Source organism: Onthophagus taurus, chromosome 1, assembly GCF_036711975.1.
Source record: "Onthophagus taurus isolate NC chromosome 1, IU_Otau_3.0, whole genome shotgun sequence".
Taxonomy (NCBI): domain Eukaryota; kingdom Metazoa; phylum Arthropoda; class Insecta; order Coleoptera; family Scarabaeidae; genus Onthophagus; species Onthophagus taurus.
Genome location: NC_091966.1, coordinates 721933 through 740325, shown reverse-complemented (window position 1 = coordinate 740325; position 18393 = coordinate 721933). Strand labels below are relative to the sequence as shown.

Sequence of the window (18393 nt, the reverse complement as noted above, 5' to 3'; positions counted from 1 at the left end):
TTTTTTATTTGAAAAATATTATTTTAATCAAGTCAACTAATTTTATAGATAACTTCATTAATCCAAATCTAACCTCAATTTTATAAAATGTCAGCATTCAAAATTTCTAACCTTAAACAATTTTATTAATAATTATAAATTATTTCTTTAAATAAATTTAAAAAATATATAAATCTTTCTTAAACTTCTCCGTCTCTCTTTCTCTTTCCGTGGTGTGTTAGAGAGATGATAACGGGCGTGGGGTGAAATCGATAAAGTGCCCGAGGGTACTAGATTTTCTCGGGGCAACTTCCGAACGGTGCCGGCGTCAACGGCGTTGTCCCTTTAGTTGCAACAGTCTCCTCAAAAACAAGGTGGAGAAGAGATTTCAGACCATCGTTGAAGCGGTTAGGTCACGGTTAATACTTTTTAGTTATCGCCGCCGTCTATCCGGTCCACTTATCGCTATCAATGGGACGCGGTTCATTCAAAAGTCGTTTGCTGTTAGCTGCCGCTGCTGCTCTCTACAGGCGAAATTACGATGATGTCACGGGAAGTGGTGTTTGTGCGCGTGTGAGGAAACGTTTCGCGGAAAATCCATAAGAAATTATGTAATGAATTATTTTTATTTATTTATAACAAAATCAAATATATGATAATGTTTTAATATATAAAACGGACGAAAAGAACTAAAATATCGTTCTAACCTCTAAAACGTTAAGGTGATATGATAATCTAACCTTAAAAGTATCCCTAGAGTACTACTTGTAATAAAGACTACTACCAATAGAAAAAATAAGATTATATCAATCTGAAACTGGTAATTATATTGTAGCGCCTTGCCCTCAAGCGATTTCGGCGATGTTAGATGATATCATAACACTTTAATCTATCTTCACTTCACAGAGGTCGTTTAGGGGCGAGGCTCTAGAACCGATAGTTCATATCAGCTTTAAGTTGATATAAAAGATATCCAGCGCCTCGCCTGCAAGCGACGTTTGCTAAGTGAGGATATATTACAGTGTTATGCGCTTAGTTTACTTATTAAGGTATCAAATGTACGATATCATCTAACATTGCAAACGTAGCTTGAGGGCTAGTTACGAGGGATAGTTTATACAGGATGTCTGTAAGTAGTCGTGTATGATTCATGTAAACATTTTTGATCTAAACCCATAAATGGCATACAACATGTATATATAAAAGCTTTACATTGACATAATAAAATATTCAGCGCCTCGCCCGCAAGCGACCTCGGCGAAATGAAAATATATTAAATTGTTATACGCTTAGTTTACTTTTCAAAGCATCAAATAAACCATATCATATAACATCGCCGAGGTTGCTTGCGGGCGAGGGGCTGGATATGTATCATATTAACTAAAAGCTAATATAAACTATCGGTTCTAGCATCTCGCCCGCAAGTGACCTCGGCGATGTTAAATCATATCGTTCATCTGATGTTTTGAAAAGTAAACCAAGCATATAACACTTTAATATATCTTCATTTCGTAAATATCGCTTATAAGCAAGATGATGGAGAGCTAACATCTACACTTGGTATTGATGCACTGTCGGCTACACTGTTCAATCAGGTGCTGGAAGCAGTCATCAGAAAATTAGACACCGCTCTTTATGCCAATAATAAAACAACTATCAGTGGAGGTGAGAGGACTTTGAGGAAACTTGACCCTATTGGCCACCGAAGCACAAAGGAAAAATGAATGAAGACAAAACTAAATATATGACACTACAAAGGAACACAGTAATGAACAACAACGCAGATTTGGAAGTCTGAAGAAGATTACATAGAATAGGTTATGCCGTCATAAAATAAGATCCCGGAAAAGGATAACAGATGCTATTTTACGAGAAACTGATCAAATCTAGAAGATCACCAGCACTGAAATGTAGCAGCATTTTATTACTAAAAATCCTTAACATCAGAAATCGATTCCAAAATATGATCCTTTAGAATTAGAAACATGAAATTAAGCAAGACATTCATGGAAAGTCAAAAATTACGATTGGGATTTGGTTATAAAAGATGGTCTACGTATATGTATGTGTTTTGGTTATTTGAAATATGGCGAAATTTACTAAGGAAAGAGCACCAGAAACACTTATCCCAGATTCAATTCTGATGGAGTTGTTGTCGACCTAACATGGGTGGAGTCAAAATTACATGGTATTTTTATATATACGATACTAATATTACCAAGAGTACAAAGATGGCAAAAAGATTTCATCAAACGGTAGATTAAGGCATAACATACGTTTACTATATTCAGTGGGCAGTTCTTCTTTTCTTTTTAATAAATTGAATATCGTAGAAATCAATTTAAATAAGCGCAAAGCTGACTACTTGTAAGAGCAGAACTTTTGTCAAATATTAAAGATATTGTAGACTTTTCGTTTATAGGGGCATGAACATAAAATTAATACGTATAAATATTAAAAAATATGTTTTTAATTATAGTCACTTTTTATAACTTTAATATTTATAGGTTAATCTCGTGCATAACCATCTCGTGTTTCATTATCATTTTTTTTATTTATACATGTGAAGAAAATGTATGAACGAACACATCAAAAAGAATAAGGTGAACTACTTAACAAAATATCTTAAAATATTTAATGAGACAAATATTGATGTATGACGATCAATATACTATATAGTACCATCATTATATGCGAAAGATATATTTTTTTATAAACATTTTGTTAAAGGCACATCAATCGATAGATTTGAAGGAAATACAAATATAAAATAATTGTACCTGATATGCACAACAATCCGTCCTATGATGAGTTATTTCAACGGAAATTTCCAAGCTAGTAATAAATAGTACTATTACTCAATCAATTGAAGAATTTTAAAATACCCGTCACTTGCCCATGAATTGTGTGCAGGTATAATGAATTAATAAGTTGCGTTTATTTTCATGGGCTAAAATAGAATAGGGGTTGACATATGCTCGACAATGTCTCTAAAAAAACTTAGATTTTTATTCTCGTTATCTGTGAGTTGGTATCACCACTACAAGTAATGAGAAATGTTTGCCGGACAAAGTTAACAATTAATGGTTGGTTCTAAATATTTGGTCCCAAAATGCTACAAACAAGCAAAAAGGTGGTGAAAGTCTTTGCTGGATTGGAGAAGGTGAATGTCCTTGAATGAGAAGAGCATCTAACATTTAAGGAGAGAATACTTGATGGGGCGATAGCCGAAAGAAATCTACAAACTAAAATAGCAATGTATCTATGCTAAACATCATGCAGTGGGATAAAACTGTTGGAAAGTCTATACTGGAAAAGATTAGAAACGAAGACATAATAAAAGCAAAATTGTAGATGACATAAGAACAGTCCAACTGAAATGGTAGGAATGGATGTACAAAGAATGGGTCCAAGATCAACTACCAAAGAACTGCACTGGATACCACAAGGAAGAAGAAGAAGAGAATATTGATCTAAATATCAAAACGATATTTAGACTAATGTTGACTTTTAGCTGCAAAACTTGGGTACTTACAGAATGAGAAAAGAATAATTTGCATACAGTGAGATAAAGTACCTGATAAAAGTAAAAGGTGTGACAAGGGATAAGATTAGAAAAACAGCGATGTAAGAAGAGAATTGAATATTCACCACTAGACAAGTAAAGCAGGTGTACAGAACTTGCACAGAACAAGAAGGAGAGGAAGACCACGATTGACTTAGAACAAGGCAGTAGCAGAGATTATCGTCATGAGAGAGATAAGCATGCAGCAAGCCAGAAATGATGGTATGATGGCATTTTATATATATTATATAGATCTACACCATCTATTAACCATCTATCTGTACAATAATTTAAATAGTTATTGACATCAACCCCATGTTATCATACTTATATAATAAACGATAGTCAGCAATAAAAAATTTTAATGCAACAGAAAATCTATCTCGAAATTTGGACATTTTAATCTATCATATGTCAAAAGCTGCAAGTAAACCTGTGTCAACATTGTGCCGAAAGTGTTGAAGCAATAGTTCTCGCCTCCTCAATTCCCCAACATTTCCAATTTCGTATGGATTATCCAAGTCCACACGAGCAAGAATGACAGTATCTGTTATGAGTTTTAGTCCTTCGTATCTAGTTTACGATTATTTAGTTAGTTAAAACGACAAATATGGAATTTAATTGGAATTTACTAAAATAAACGAAATGTATTAAGTATCTTAAAATCTATCGTGAAACAAACTTCTTTACCGTTTTTTTTCTGTCTTTTTCAATTACATTAAAACGGTCTACACGCATACGAGGAGAAGCTCTTATCCTTTAAAAGTTATTTTTAATCCCCCTTTTATCGTCTCTCTACTACTACTTGAAATAAATTTAAACTTTTACCCCCGAACGAACACCGAAAACGGAAACGAAAAAGAAAAAAAAAACATATCAAGAGATTGAGAGTCTCGTCTATTCGCGGAAGAAGAACGCATCATCGTCATCCCGAGGGGGACGAACGATGAAGGAAGACGAGACGTAAAGAAGAGTTGACGGGGAACGAATAAAGAAGGGAGAAGCGGTAGTGCGTGCTATTTTTAAAGATCCGAGAGACCGTTTCCGGTGGTACAGGAAGTCGGCACATGTTGGGATTGCCCCCTGCGAGCGCTCTTAAGATATTTTTGGGATGACTATTTTTCAAATTTAACTTCATTGATTTCGATATATATTATACGTTGAAAAATTTTTCATATTCAATGCAATGTAGGAAATGAAGTAGGGTAAGGGGAATATGATGTAGCGTTTCACAAAATGTTTGCTTAAAAATGTTATCAACAAAATCCTGTGTTTATTATTTACTTATTTGCGCATGTGTAACGGTTTTTGTAATCGATTTTTGGTACTTATTATATTACTTATTTTTTTAAATGAAATCATAATATATGTGCACATCTGCCGTATAATAATATCCTCAAGGATTAAAATCCATCGTCATGCTGAGTATGTCTAGATCAATTAGTTTTGTGTTGTAAAACATGGTACAGTGGCCAGGTGTTGGAAATAATTAACACTATCCCTGCACCTCTATAAAGGCAATGAAAAATCTTTAACATCACATTTGTTTTGTCGTGAGTAAGCTGTTTGCTTACTACATAATAATTAATAATAAGTTATGTTTGTAACTTTTTCGATGGACTTTTCCAAATTAACTTACAAAGTGTAAGTCTATTTTTACTTTAAAAAAACATTAACGAATACGATCGACGTTATTCGAAAAAGAGGGGAATCCTGCACAATTATAGTCCCCCAACGAACGTTTCCTCTCTCTGTGGCCATTTCCGGAAATACGACCACCGAAATAACTCCCCCCTCGTTCGAGTACACCTAATGGCACGTGGCTAAGTAAGTAGACGGGTGGAATTAGGCAGGAATGCCGCCACATACACACACACACACTCACTAAAAACCTATATCTTGCCACGTTTTCTGGGCAAACTTCCTGTCCCGTTTGTCGTCGAGGTTCTATTTGAATAGCATGTCAATATTTGATTTTGTGATGTGAACGGAAAGAGTACGCATTTTGACTTCTCTTAATTAAAAAAAAAGAATTAAATCTTAAGATAATTTTGTATCTAAAGAGATTTATATATAATCGGGATTAATAATATTTTGATATCATTTATATAATTTTTGTTAATATTTTTTATACTCTATTTTTCAAAGCTATTTTTTGGCGGGAGTTTTAAAACGAGAGAGGATTTTAAGTAAACTGTAGTTACGAATTTAATTACTTATTTGTTTAAATATCATAAAAACCAGGGTGTACCTAGTTACTTTGTCTCACATAAAATGCAACATGTCAATATAATTTGACATTACACTAAACTCCTCGATGTAAAGGATTAATACGGGGAAGGCAGTGTCTGTTATAGCTCAATAAAAATATACAATGATCTAGCGCTGAATAACAAATAAATTAGACTAATACTAGCACTAGAACTAACACTAGACGGCTGGTAGGTATAAAATATCATTATGTTGCATATTTTTATTGAACTAAAACTAGAACTAACACTAAACTTTAGCCCCGATACTTTCTAGTTCTAGGTCTAGTGATAGTGCTAGTGTAAAACTAGAACTAACACAAGACCTAGAATCATTCGGGTTTAGCCGTCTTGAAAGACGAGCGCTTAAACCCGAATGTTTCTAGTTCTCGGTCTTGTGTTAGTTCTGGTGGCAGTGGTAGATAGCGCTAGTTAGTATAAAATATCACTATGTTGCATATTTTTATTGAACTAAAACTAGAACTAACACTAGATCTAGAATCATTACGGTTTAGCCATACTGAATTACTGAGAGTGTAATTTTTGCTTAAAACTGACCAATAGTAACCCTTCTTTTTGGCGCTTCAATTTGAAAACACTCCTCCAAATTAAAAAATAGAGTATAATTTATTACTTAATAATTAAAAATATTCCAGAAAATTAAAAGTTTTCTTTAAATATAATGTTCCAAGAAATAAAAAAAATTAAAGATTAAATTATTTCTTGGAACTTCAATGTTGGATATCTATCACCAATATGGGTTCTGATATCTCGAAAATTCCAATATACACACGTGTTCGTATTTTTTGATATGGGAATTATCAAATTTCACATATTTTATTTTTTTTTTAATTTTTAACGGAGCCGATAAGTTGTTATAAACAAATTTCACTAACCTGATTCATCAACCAACTTCACAACGGTATTCATGATTTGGGGTAAAAAGGCCGTCATCGTATCTGGAGGGGCAGTCTTGAATAATTCCGTAAGTAAACTCCATACCATTCGGCTGAAAACGAAATAAATCGCCACAATTATCCCTCATTCCAAAAAAAAAACCACTAAATTTTTCTTAAAAAAAAAGTTTTCGACGCCCTCAGTCAAAAGATAAAACCGATGCACGTGGCGTATTAGAGGTTACTCTCATCCGGAGAGGAGAGTTTGGCGGGAAACGCGTTCCTTCCCTCACCACTAACACACACACACACACACGCATATATATAACCTTAGCGTTCCTTTCGTAAAAAAATATATATATAGTGAGATGCGCATGCGTACTACGTAGATACGAACGCGATCCGATCGATTTCCGACCTTATTAAAATGAAAATAAATTTTTGAAGTTATCCTATTTTTAAACACGGTTAATCTTCAAATCAAAAACGCGCGTTGACCATTTGTTTAAATTAACGAAAAAGAGCGCGCACGATTAGCGGCTGTTAGACGAGCGAATGATCGGCACCGGTACGGTTCATTAGAAAAGCGCGGGGTTTTCCCCACCAAGGGGCCCCCACCGATGCGGCGCGGGGAGACTGTTTCGGTCGTGATCGACCATCTACGACGATCGCAGAGACTTTATTGGCGAATGCGGTGAACGCCCAACGTTTTCGTTCGGTAAGATGGCCGCCCGCAGTGAACTCGCAGGGTGTAGAGTAATAGAAATATGTGGTGCGAACTTGTAAACACCCCCACATAAATTATTGTTTTAACGTTACTTTATCACCAATTACATTTTAATTTAAAAAATCTCTAATTAATAATTTATATATATATATATATATATATACATTAAGAAAAAATTAAGGGTAATATATATATTTTAATTTAAATAAAAATAACATTTAAATTTAACACCAAAAACAACGTTTTTATACCTCTTTCATTTTAAGTTGGTTATAACAAACGGTGAAGTCGAGAATAGATTTCTGAGAATTCTTAGATAGGTAGACGAACCCAACAACAACCAGTTCTTCTTCAGGGGTGGAATTCGCTAGGAATTCTACCTTCTGATACCTTAAAGTTTAACGATTCACGTGAAAGACGCATTCCGAGCGTTTGTTTGAAAACATAAACGGATTTAAACGGAAAGAAAACGGAGTATAACATTTTTTTTGCTCGTGATTCTTTTAAAATGAAACATAGAAAAGAAGGCAGGTTGGAAAATCCGGGACGGTTCTTTTGTTTAAATAAATATGGGATCTGTTTCGGGTAATTTACCGCTTCCAGGAAACGGTGGCTTCGATAAAATACACAGAATTTAACGAATTTTTTTGACTGGGATAAACGATTATACAGGGTGTTTAGAAATTCGCGGATAATGACATTCTTCGTTCGATTCTAAAGCGAAAATCTTAATTTTAAAATGTTGTACGATGCTTCATCCGTCTTCATGAGATTCACAAAGTTCGGATAATTTGTCCATAAATAATCATTAATAATCAATATCTGTTGATAAAACAACTGTAATTTAGAATAAAAAGATTTTTGAAAATTAGTTTCGTGTTAAAGTTATTTTCATAAAGCTTTAAAGTTCGTTTGTAACATTTTTTCATTATCATATCATCATAAAAACACATTTGGCAACATAGTAGAACAACATTTTAACATTAAGATTTTCGATTCAGAGTCGATGATTTCAGAATGTCGTTACGTGTACATTATTCGCCAATTTCTAAACACCCTATATATACAGTGAATTTTACTTAAAATGCAATATACAAAAATATATTACCATACCTACTTACTTTGCACCAAATAAAATGTAACATGTCTAAAAGTTTCTTATTCTTGGTCTAATGTTAGTTCTAATGACAGTGGGTAGCATTAGTTAACCTAAGATATCACTATGTTGCATATTTTTATTGAACTAAAACTAGAACTAGTACTCGACCTAGAACTTTCTAGGTCTAGTGTTTGTTCTAATTTTATACTAGCACTATCACTAGAATTAACACAAGACATAAAACTAGAATCATTCGTGTTTAGACGTCTTAAGAGACGTGTGGCTAAATCCGAATGTTTCCAGTTCTCGGTCTAGTATTCGTTCTACGGTCTAGCACTAGCACTATCACTAGAAGTAGAACTAACACTAGAACCAGAACCATTCGGGTTTAGCTGTGCGTCTCTTAAGACGATCGAAAGCTCAGATCGTCACCTTTTTTTAAGCAAAACTTTTCTTTTGCAAAACTACCCAATGCCTGTACTATTAAGCTATGTTGCATTTTATGTGGGACAGTGCAAGTGAATAGTAGTTTTGTAACTATGCTTACTGTATTCATATATTGTGAGTTATATGAATTTCCCGCTATATTTAAACTTTTTTGAACTAGTTAAGTTATTGAATAAAAGATGGCGTTTGAATGGTGTAGGGTGGTGGTTTCGGTCCTAAAAGTAAAGAAGAATTGATAGCTTGTTTACATAAAAAGGATGGCCAGTTTTTGGAACAAACTTCTTCATCCATTCATAAAGGTTAAATTCAGGGGAGATTTCTGCCATTCCATTCTGGTTTAGGCCTAAAACATCTGCGATGCATCATTCAAAAAAGATTTTTGATTAACATTATTGATAGAGTTGATTTAGCACCTAGCCAGGAGCAGAATTTGCAATTGTCAGATGTGTGAGTAAATAATAATTGTTCAAAAGCTAAAACAGATGGAGGATAACTTAATTCATAAACTGTTTACGTTTATCCGTCCTCATTTAGTAGGAATAAAGTCTAAATCAGCAAAATATACAACACAATTTTCGTTTAAAGAATCGGCCAACACACAAAACCTAAAAGTGATGAAGGAAAACTTTATGCAGGAAATGAATCAAAAAATCATAATCGCACGATTTTTACGCAAATCGCTTATAATAATATCTAATAGTGTTTCATAATACAATATTATCCGCCATCTATCGGCATGTAGCGATATTGATTACACAATGGCAATTTAATCACAACATTACATCTTCATGTCCTTAAAACTCCGTGCCAGGGAGTGTGCTGTATTTCATCCATTCAGTATGAAGGAATTATTTTTGAAGTTATTTTGCATATAATGGCAAACATCTCTATAATTTACATCATCTGGTAAACTTTCAAATAGAAAGCATTACGTTATTCGTATGTGCGCAGATATGAGCAGCACAAAATGTGTCTCAGTGTCTCAATGATCTATAGTTCTGGTTTATAAGAAAGGAGATTGCTTTACGATTTGAAATTCCCATGATATGAAAGGAGACGAAAAAACACTCTGCTGATTGTTGCTTTTGTTCTTGCCATATCCGTGGGTATAACCGGAAATCAAATCAAAAACTTTTATTCTGATAAAATTTCATCGGCCATACGCCTCCATTGCCTCCAACTGAATTGCCGCCAGTCACCTCTTCAGAGTCTTCAGACTCAGAACATTCAAGGGTCCGATACCGATTCCGCAAGTCGAAAAATCTAAGCCGTTCGAAAGATGCAGTTGAATTGTTGGGCTCCATATTGAAAAAAAAACTTTATGGCCAAAGGAACCTAATTTTATTGGTACAGGGATCGAGAAAAATTGCCGGATTGATAATCAAATTTAACGTCATCTACGATAAAGATGAATGGAGGCAGTTTATAAACTCATTCTTAATCACGGAAGCTAGAATAAAATATGCTGGCCACGATGGGACCATTTGCGGTGATTTGACAGTTATCTCCATACTTGTTGGTCAACAAGGCGGATTTAGAAATAATCCATGTTTTATTTATTTGGGTGAAAAAGGAATGGCGGAAAAGACAAAATCTTAAACCAGCCACCAAGTATTGCTACCCCCTCTGCATGTAAAATTAGCTGTAATGAAAGTAGTTTGTTGAGGGTATTCCAAACGGTGATAACTGTTTCAAATATCTGATGTGCAGGTTTATCTGAAGCTAAGTCGAGAGAAGGAATTTTTGTTAGTACAGATATCCGCGAGCTTTAAAAAGGATACAGAATTTGAGACTAGCAGAACAAGAGAATAAGAAATTTGGGTTGCCCTCAAAGGTTTCATCACATAATGAGATCGTTACGAAATACGTTCTACCGTTCATGCTAATTTTATACTAACGATATAGTTATTAAGTTTTATATTTGTTATAAAATTCGAAGTGAAATAAAATAAATAATTAATAAATATTGCGGAAGATAATCAAAAACCATGTAAAATAAATACAAACCCGACATATCTAATTGTAAGTATTAAACCATCTGATATATCGCTATTTTTATAAAATCAAGATGGCCGAAAATAAAACACTAATAAATTGCGCCATCTATGCGTTTGAAAATGAATTTTATGATATATTATGTATACAGGGTGCCCCGTTAAGGGTACTGAGCGGCTGTATCTCGACAACGGTAAGACCTAGAGGTTTGGGAAAAAAATCCTTATGGGCAAAGTGGGTAAGAGAAATAACTGGAAATTATTTTGAAGTTCGTAATTCGACCGCTAGGGGACGTAACTGCCATAGAGAAATATAAAATTCCCGCTATCTCAGAAAGTTACACGATGAGCTATAATTTTGACAACATCATTTAGTAGCTTGGATAATACCGCATCGTTTTTGTTTTGCGATATTTCTGATAACTGTCATAATAAGGGAAAAGCGTACGTTTTCAAATGTTTACATTTTAATATCTCTTGGACCATTCAACCGATTTGAATATTTTTGGTCTTGTTTGAAAGAGCATTTTATGTTCTTTTAAAAGATCAGTAAAACCGTTTGGTTTAAAACAAATAAGCTAGAGGGCGTTATCTGCAGCGATTATATATTTTTGTGATTATTATGTATTTTTGTGAAGGTAATAAATTTCTTTTAAGAGCGTGAAGTTTGCAACAAAACTTTAAAACCTTATATTACCTCGGATAATTAATTATAGTATAAGATGTTTTTAAATAATTTGCAACACAATTAGATTAAAAAATATATATATAGCACATGTTCCAGATAGAAAATCGAAAGGTTATAAGAGATTAGCTGCTATCTAACTGTACTCATTACTACACATCAATACTAGTACTCATTGTTACTAGAACTAACGACGCATGAGTAATTGAAGACATAAACCAACCTTAGAATATTTTCCTCTACTATCACAACAAGAAGTTCAAGAAGTTCTAAAACTAATGCAACACAAAGTAACAATGTACTCGTTGTATTACAGCTCTGTGTAAATCGGCTTTACAAGTATAAAATAAAAAATTTGCATGTTCCGTATAATAAGTATGCCGCGTCATAAAAGTAAATAAAAAAATATTCAATTCATCAATTCCTCCGATTCGTCATTCAATTTTCTCAGCAGGTAACTCGGGGTGATTAGAACGGTAATTGGGTGACCCTGGGGCGTTTCCATTTAACTGGGGCCCGATCGGGCAGTTTCCGGTGTGCGAACTCCTCACTTATTGCCAATTCCCGACATCGTCGCCCGGCGGGGGCAGCGTCGCCGTTTCCACAGCAAAATGTGCACCACCTCTCTCATTTTGCAACCCCTTATCCCATTTTCGATTTCTAATTCTTCGATCAGAACCCATTTGTCATCATTTCAAATCATTTTTTTTGCTTTATATATCACAGAGAAATGCAAGTGGTGCGCGCATCGGAAAGTTACGGTTGCGGAAAAATTGGAACAAACTACCGGCGTGGATTTGCGTTTCTCGACGCCGTCAGGTCATTAGCCGGTCGACGCTAGACGATATCCCGAGGTAGGCCTTCGGCGCCCGGATTCCAAGACGACCGACATCAGCAAACCGTGAACAATGGTCGTGGAGGTGAGCGATCTCGAGGTGTGAAATCAGCATAATGGGATCATATTGTTGACGCTATACGCGACGTTGCGACAACCAACGGCGAAAGTGAAAACATTTTTTAAATATCACTTCTACTATAACTTTAAACATTATTTATAATAGAGAATAGAAAAATAATTCGAAAATAAACTGATTTTGTTATTTAACCCATTTGCTTCACAAACCGCGCGTCTCTCAAGATGGCTCTAAATAACAACTAAAACTAGAACTAACACTATACCTAGAACTAGAATCATTTGGGTAGTGGTAGTTCTATAATTTTAGTTCAATAAAAACATGTAACATAGTGGTATTAAGTGCTAACTAGCACCGTCACTAGAACTAACATTACACCTAGAACTAGAAACATTCGGGTTTAGCCATGCATCTCTTAAGACTACTAAATAACGAATGTTTCTAGTTCTAAGTCTAGTATTAGTTCTAGTTTTAATTCAATAAAAATATATAAATGGGTTAGTTTACGCATTAGTATGTAATGGCCTTAAAGAAATAAAAAGAAAAAAGATTTAAAAACCCGGTGTAGGCGGTCATTTAAAGCGTGACATCGTGCGTTTCACGCCAAAGAATCCCACCGGCTCCGGGCAAACGAGGTCGCGCGCGCGCGAGGAGAAACGGATTTTTCCGGGAAAACGATTCGGCCTTGAAAGGTAACGAGGAATTCTTTCGCCGTTAGATCAACAGGCCGTGCTAGAAGACGTACGGTATTAGATAACGTCCACCACTTCGTGGATGCCGGCGGCGTTATTTACTTTCAGTGCATTTTCATCGTTCCCGCAACACCTGTCACTCATGATGACGGCCTAACAGTTACCGATAAACAACGCGGTTAATTACCAGAAGAACTTAATTACTCGAAGAAATTAACAGCTGCGCCACGTTTTGTTTATTATTACCGTTTGTTTTTTTCTTTGGTAAAGATTTTTTTGTACGTACCTCTTCGAAATGTTGCACAGTTGCAACGGAAGAAATAATAAGTGTTGAATGAAGCGTTTTCACCCATTGTTGTTCGGCCGGTATAAATATTAAAGAGGTGCTGCCCACAGGTGACATTTAGTAGTGACGGCTTCGTCCGCCGACCTACATGACTTCCCGTCAAAGAGGCAAAGGTCCTTTTTATTCGGAAACGGTGAATCATCACAAAATATATACCTACTGCGCAACTACAACACCGTATGCGTCACTTAAAATGTGGTCATATTGCGCCAACAACGGCTACTAGACTGGGTGATTATGGTCAATGAAGAAATTTGTCAGTAAGGAACGATACAATTTGTGAAGTGCACACGCCCAGACGACATTCTTATATATCATTATGCTAATAGTGGTCTGGTATTTTAAATACACCTGTGTGTAGCACGACTGACTAATCGTCTAGTTAAGACTTAAAGATCGCCCAATCAGGACGGTCGACGTATAAAATGAGTGTGTGAACATGTTTTTGATTTGCAAACTGATTTGACAAATCTACATTTACATTGCATCGCAGGATGTAATTTGTATGTGAAATACTATTACATTTCAAGAACATGCGAACTGTTTATACAACATAATTACGATAATATCGATTTATAATTTTAATTAATAAATGTTGTAAACGCTGTAAAATTTTAATAGATTTTTAGTCTTGGTGAGACCACAGCAAGAGTGTAAATCTATTAAAGTACATCAAATAAAGCGGTGTTGAGAAGTAACGTTCAGACTTTGTCATGTTAGGGAAGATATTAAGACTAACGTTAACAGATGATGACAAATATGTTGAGAGATGTCCAGGAGTGTGTTAAAAGATGGCCGAGAAAATGAGGAACGACGAAGTTAAAGAAGGTGAGTGACATACATTAAAGGGATTATTATACTTAATAAAGCCGAAATCACTTGCGGGCGAGGCTCTACAACAAAAATGATTTAACTGTAAGACTTGTAATCATAGCATCTCAGCTTAATGAAGGTTTCTATAGTATTGTAGCGCCTCGGCCGCAAGCGACCTTGGCTTGACGAAGTAAAATATGATTTCACTTAATAAAGTCGTTTGATAACGACTTTACGAAGATATTAGGACTAACGTTAACAGATGATGACAAATACGTTGAGAGATGTCCAAGAGTGTGTTAAAAGATGGCCGAGAAAATGAGGAACGACGAAGTTAAAGAAGGTGAGTGACAATACATTAAAGGGATTATTACACTTAATAAAGCCGAAATCACTTGCGGGCGAGGCTCTACAACAAAAATGGTTTAACTGTAAGACTTGTAATCATAGCATCTCAGCTTAATGAAGGTTTCTATAGTATTGTAGCGCCTCGGCCGTAAGCGACCTTGGCTTGACGAAGTAAAATGTGATTTCACTTAATAAAGTCGAGGTTGCTTGCAGATGTGGCTTTACATCGTTTTAACTGTAAACGTTGTGATTATAGCACCTCAACTTAGTGAAGGTTTCGAGATTATTGTAGCGCCTCGGCCTTCACGAAATAAAGTGAATGATTTCACTGGTCGCTGGCGGGCGAGGATTTACATAGTTTGTGTTTTATCTTTAAAAGTTACCAGAAATAACTGAGCGATATGAAGAATGTTGATACATGATGAGGAAGATATTGAGAGAATCCGAAACATATCTCAACATCATCCCAAATATTAATATATGAAAAAAATATTGAGGAAGACGAGAAGAGTATTGAAAGGTGACAGAAACAATGTATAGGAATGCTTTGGATCAAGGATTACACAAGCAGTCGAGCACACTTCGGATACAAAATATAGTTAAAGAATTCTCTGGTAGGATCCCTCGAAACATGTTGTGTTCAAACCTTAATTTAGCTCAGAGGAATCTGAAGGAAATTATCAAATCACTGTATGTACTATAAATCTGGAAAAAAAATCCTTAATTTCTACATTAACGCATACATGGAGTCAATATTATTGTTGAATCCAATGATACCGGTACACAAAGACCTATATTATATAGTGTCACAGGTACCAGAGCTATGCGGACGCAGACAAGGAAACTGTTAAGAGCCATAAACTCAATGAGATTGCAGCTACATGCTACCTATAGATATAGCTCGAAGATCCAAGCCCAACAACGAAGTCGCAACAAAAACAATTTAGAGGAATGTCTTTATACCTAAAGATAATGTTGGGGAATGCCCTCAGGAATGTTTTATAGCATCTTCTAATGTTAACAAGTTGAAAAATGATAAAAGGCAGTAGATTGAACCACACTCAAGCACTGCAAAAAGACAAGGTAAATCTTTTTGCCAACCCTTCACCACATATGATGCCAAATCAGAACATTATCCAGAATGACATTCAGGTTAATCTGCTCTAAAAACAAAAACAATGAATTATATTACTTAAATACAAGATCATGACACATCTATCCGTTGTATTATATCATTCATCATTAGGCAGATCTGACTGTGCCCATGTTGCCCATTATTATATCCGGACTTAAGAATCACAGAGTGAGTCATCAATGATATGCTCAACTTTTTTCAAGCCAGGCCACGATCCATTATAATCTGTTCATCCATTATTGTTTGAGTAATGAATGATTCGATTCTACTCTACAATGAAATCTAGAAGCTCGAGCTGTCCGCGGTTGTAATTTGTATGCGGTTGACGAAACGCTAATTTATCTTCAGATACTCTGGTGGTTGGAATATTTGTGGTTGTCTCTGCGTTCGTTCAATTGCGTCTCTAGTGCACCAGCAATATTAAATTTCAAAATCATAAAAAAATAAATCTTGTTTTGTTGCATGCATTATTTCATTGAATCGATAAGGATGCGTAAATGTTGAAAAGCTTATTATTCCGACCTTTACCATATCTTCGAGTAGCGGTTCATCTTATAAAGGTTTCTGAATATTGTTTGTATCTTTAGGCATATCAGCCATTTATTATGAAATTTCAACCCCCGCAACAATAATATTACTACTGATTACATTAAAATACATTATATATTCTCTATCTCTGAAAAAGGTTGTCGTCAAAAACATTTCTATGGTTTGCATTAAACGGAAGAGGAAATCGAAAAAAGGAAGGAAACAATAATTGTGTATGATAACCGTACAGTTTCCGATTGGAACATCCACAGACACAAACGAAGACGACAACTTCGTCATATTTTGTGGGAGCCAACGCATGCACGACCGTGTAGCCTCCGTTGGCATGTGTGACCCGGATGGTGGAATGCGACCCGCAGACAGGATCACAACAACCAGGGCCCAGTCAACAACCTCGGCCGGTCTTCGCCGTTCCCGCCATACATACACACGCCGTTTGCCTGCTTGCTTGCCGAGGCTGCTGCTGCTGCTGCGCCGGAGGAGCGTGCGCGTTCCGGGGCCTTCGCCGGAAATGAGGGGATCCCCTTGGCGTCCCCTCCTTATTCGTCGTTCAAGGAGGACAGAAAAGGAAACTGTCGTGCGAGTAATAATAGTATCGATTTCAACGAAAAAAGGACATTAATAAATATATATTTATATAGTAGTCCTATTAGGTTTGATAATATTGTAAAGACAATACTTTGAACTTCATTTATTAAATACAACCTATTTAATAAATTTCATATCTCAAGACTTAATAATATCAAACCCATATACAGTAAACAACACTCGGTTGTTGTTTTTTTTTTCTTTTTCATAACACGTTGACCTAGTTTAAAATAATCTGCGATTGTATACATGTTTTCGAAAGGGGCGTCGCGACGTTTTCGGTTTTCCTTTTTGCGTTAACGGTCCTCCTGCGTTCCTCTCTCCATGTGGGCCAAAGGCAGCCACCCGTTCGGGCCGCCGCCGCCGCGTCCGGCCAGCCAGCCAGCCATACCGTGGGACCGCCGGGCCCCGGAATGCGGAGCCGTTATACGCGGTCGGTTCGAGACACGCGAGTTGTGTGGGCACGCCGCGACGACGAAGCGCTCTCGCGCCACTCTCAAAATCGAAAACATACCGTCGACGAAAATTGTTCGCGGGGACGCGGACGGAGCGAACAATATTCGATGACGATTTCCGGTTTCAAGGTCGCCCCGTCGATTTTCCGATAACTTCCTGTCTCAACGTTCCAAGCGTGTTTTAACGATGACGTCATCGTGAATAATTGTTCTACGAGTTATTAGCTACGCGTTCGCTGTTCTTAATTACCGTTGTTTCTATTGAGCTTGGTAATAAAAAATTGGCATAAATGAAAAAAAAAAAAAAGACATTGTTTCGAAGAATTTATCACATATTTTTTTCTTTTATTTTTTAAAAACAGTACTGATATAAGACCTTAATCATTATGAAATACGTTGTACATTTTTATAATCGGTTAACCTCCGATGTTTCGAAATACGAATTATATCGGTGTCACTCGATAAGTTATTTTGTATGGACGATATTTAATTGCCCCTTACATTTTAAATCAAATGTATGAAAGAATTTAATATCAGGGAAGTTATCGCTGTATATATTTCGTAGTTGTTTTTTTATTTTTTATTTTGGCGAATCTGGATTGTTTATGTGTCGTTACTGACCTTGGTCATTTAATACCGCAAACATTAAAGTTAGATTATTTATTATACGTTTAAGAGAATATATTTATTAATTAAATCAACAAAGTTTTGAAATACATATTTTTTTCTTCAATAAGTGAATGAACGTTGGTTGTTTCCAATGGTAAACATAAAACATTAACTCCGCCTTCGCCGTCTCGATATATAAAACTTTCAGTGTGGGGCATTCATTAAGAAAGACAAGACAAACAACAGCAATAACCACCACCAGTACTATATTTATAATCTCTACTCCTCAGCATTGTTCGTTTC

General features: G+C 35.6%; 1 protein-coding gene across 9 annotated transcripts in view; it reads right to left on the bottom strand.

Moving 5' to 3' along the window:
* The window catches only part of LOC111416512 (serine/threonine-protein phosphatase 4 regulatory subunit 1-like), a 94062-nt gene that overhangs the window by 20250 nt on the left and 55419 nt on the right, over positions 1-18393 (bottom strand). For all 9 annotated transcript variants that reach the window (XM_023048555.2, XM_071201596.1, XM_071201601.1 and 6 more), the window contains one exon: positions 6690-6802. In XM_023048555.2, coding sequence (XP_022904323.1) covers positions 6690-6802 — 113 coding nt within the window. The remainder of the gene's footprint in view (positions 1-6689; positions 6803-18393) is intronic.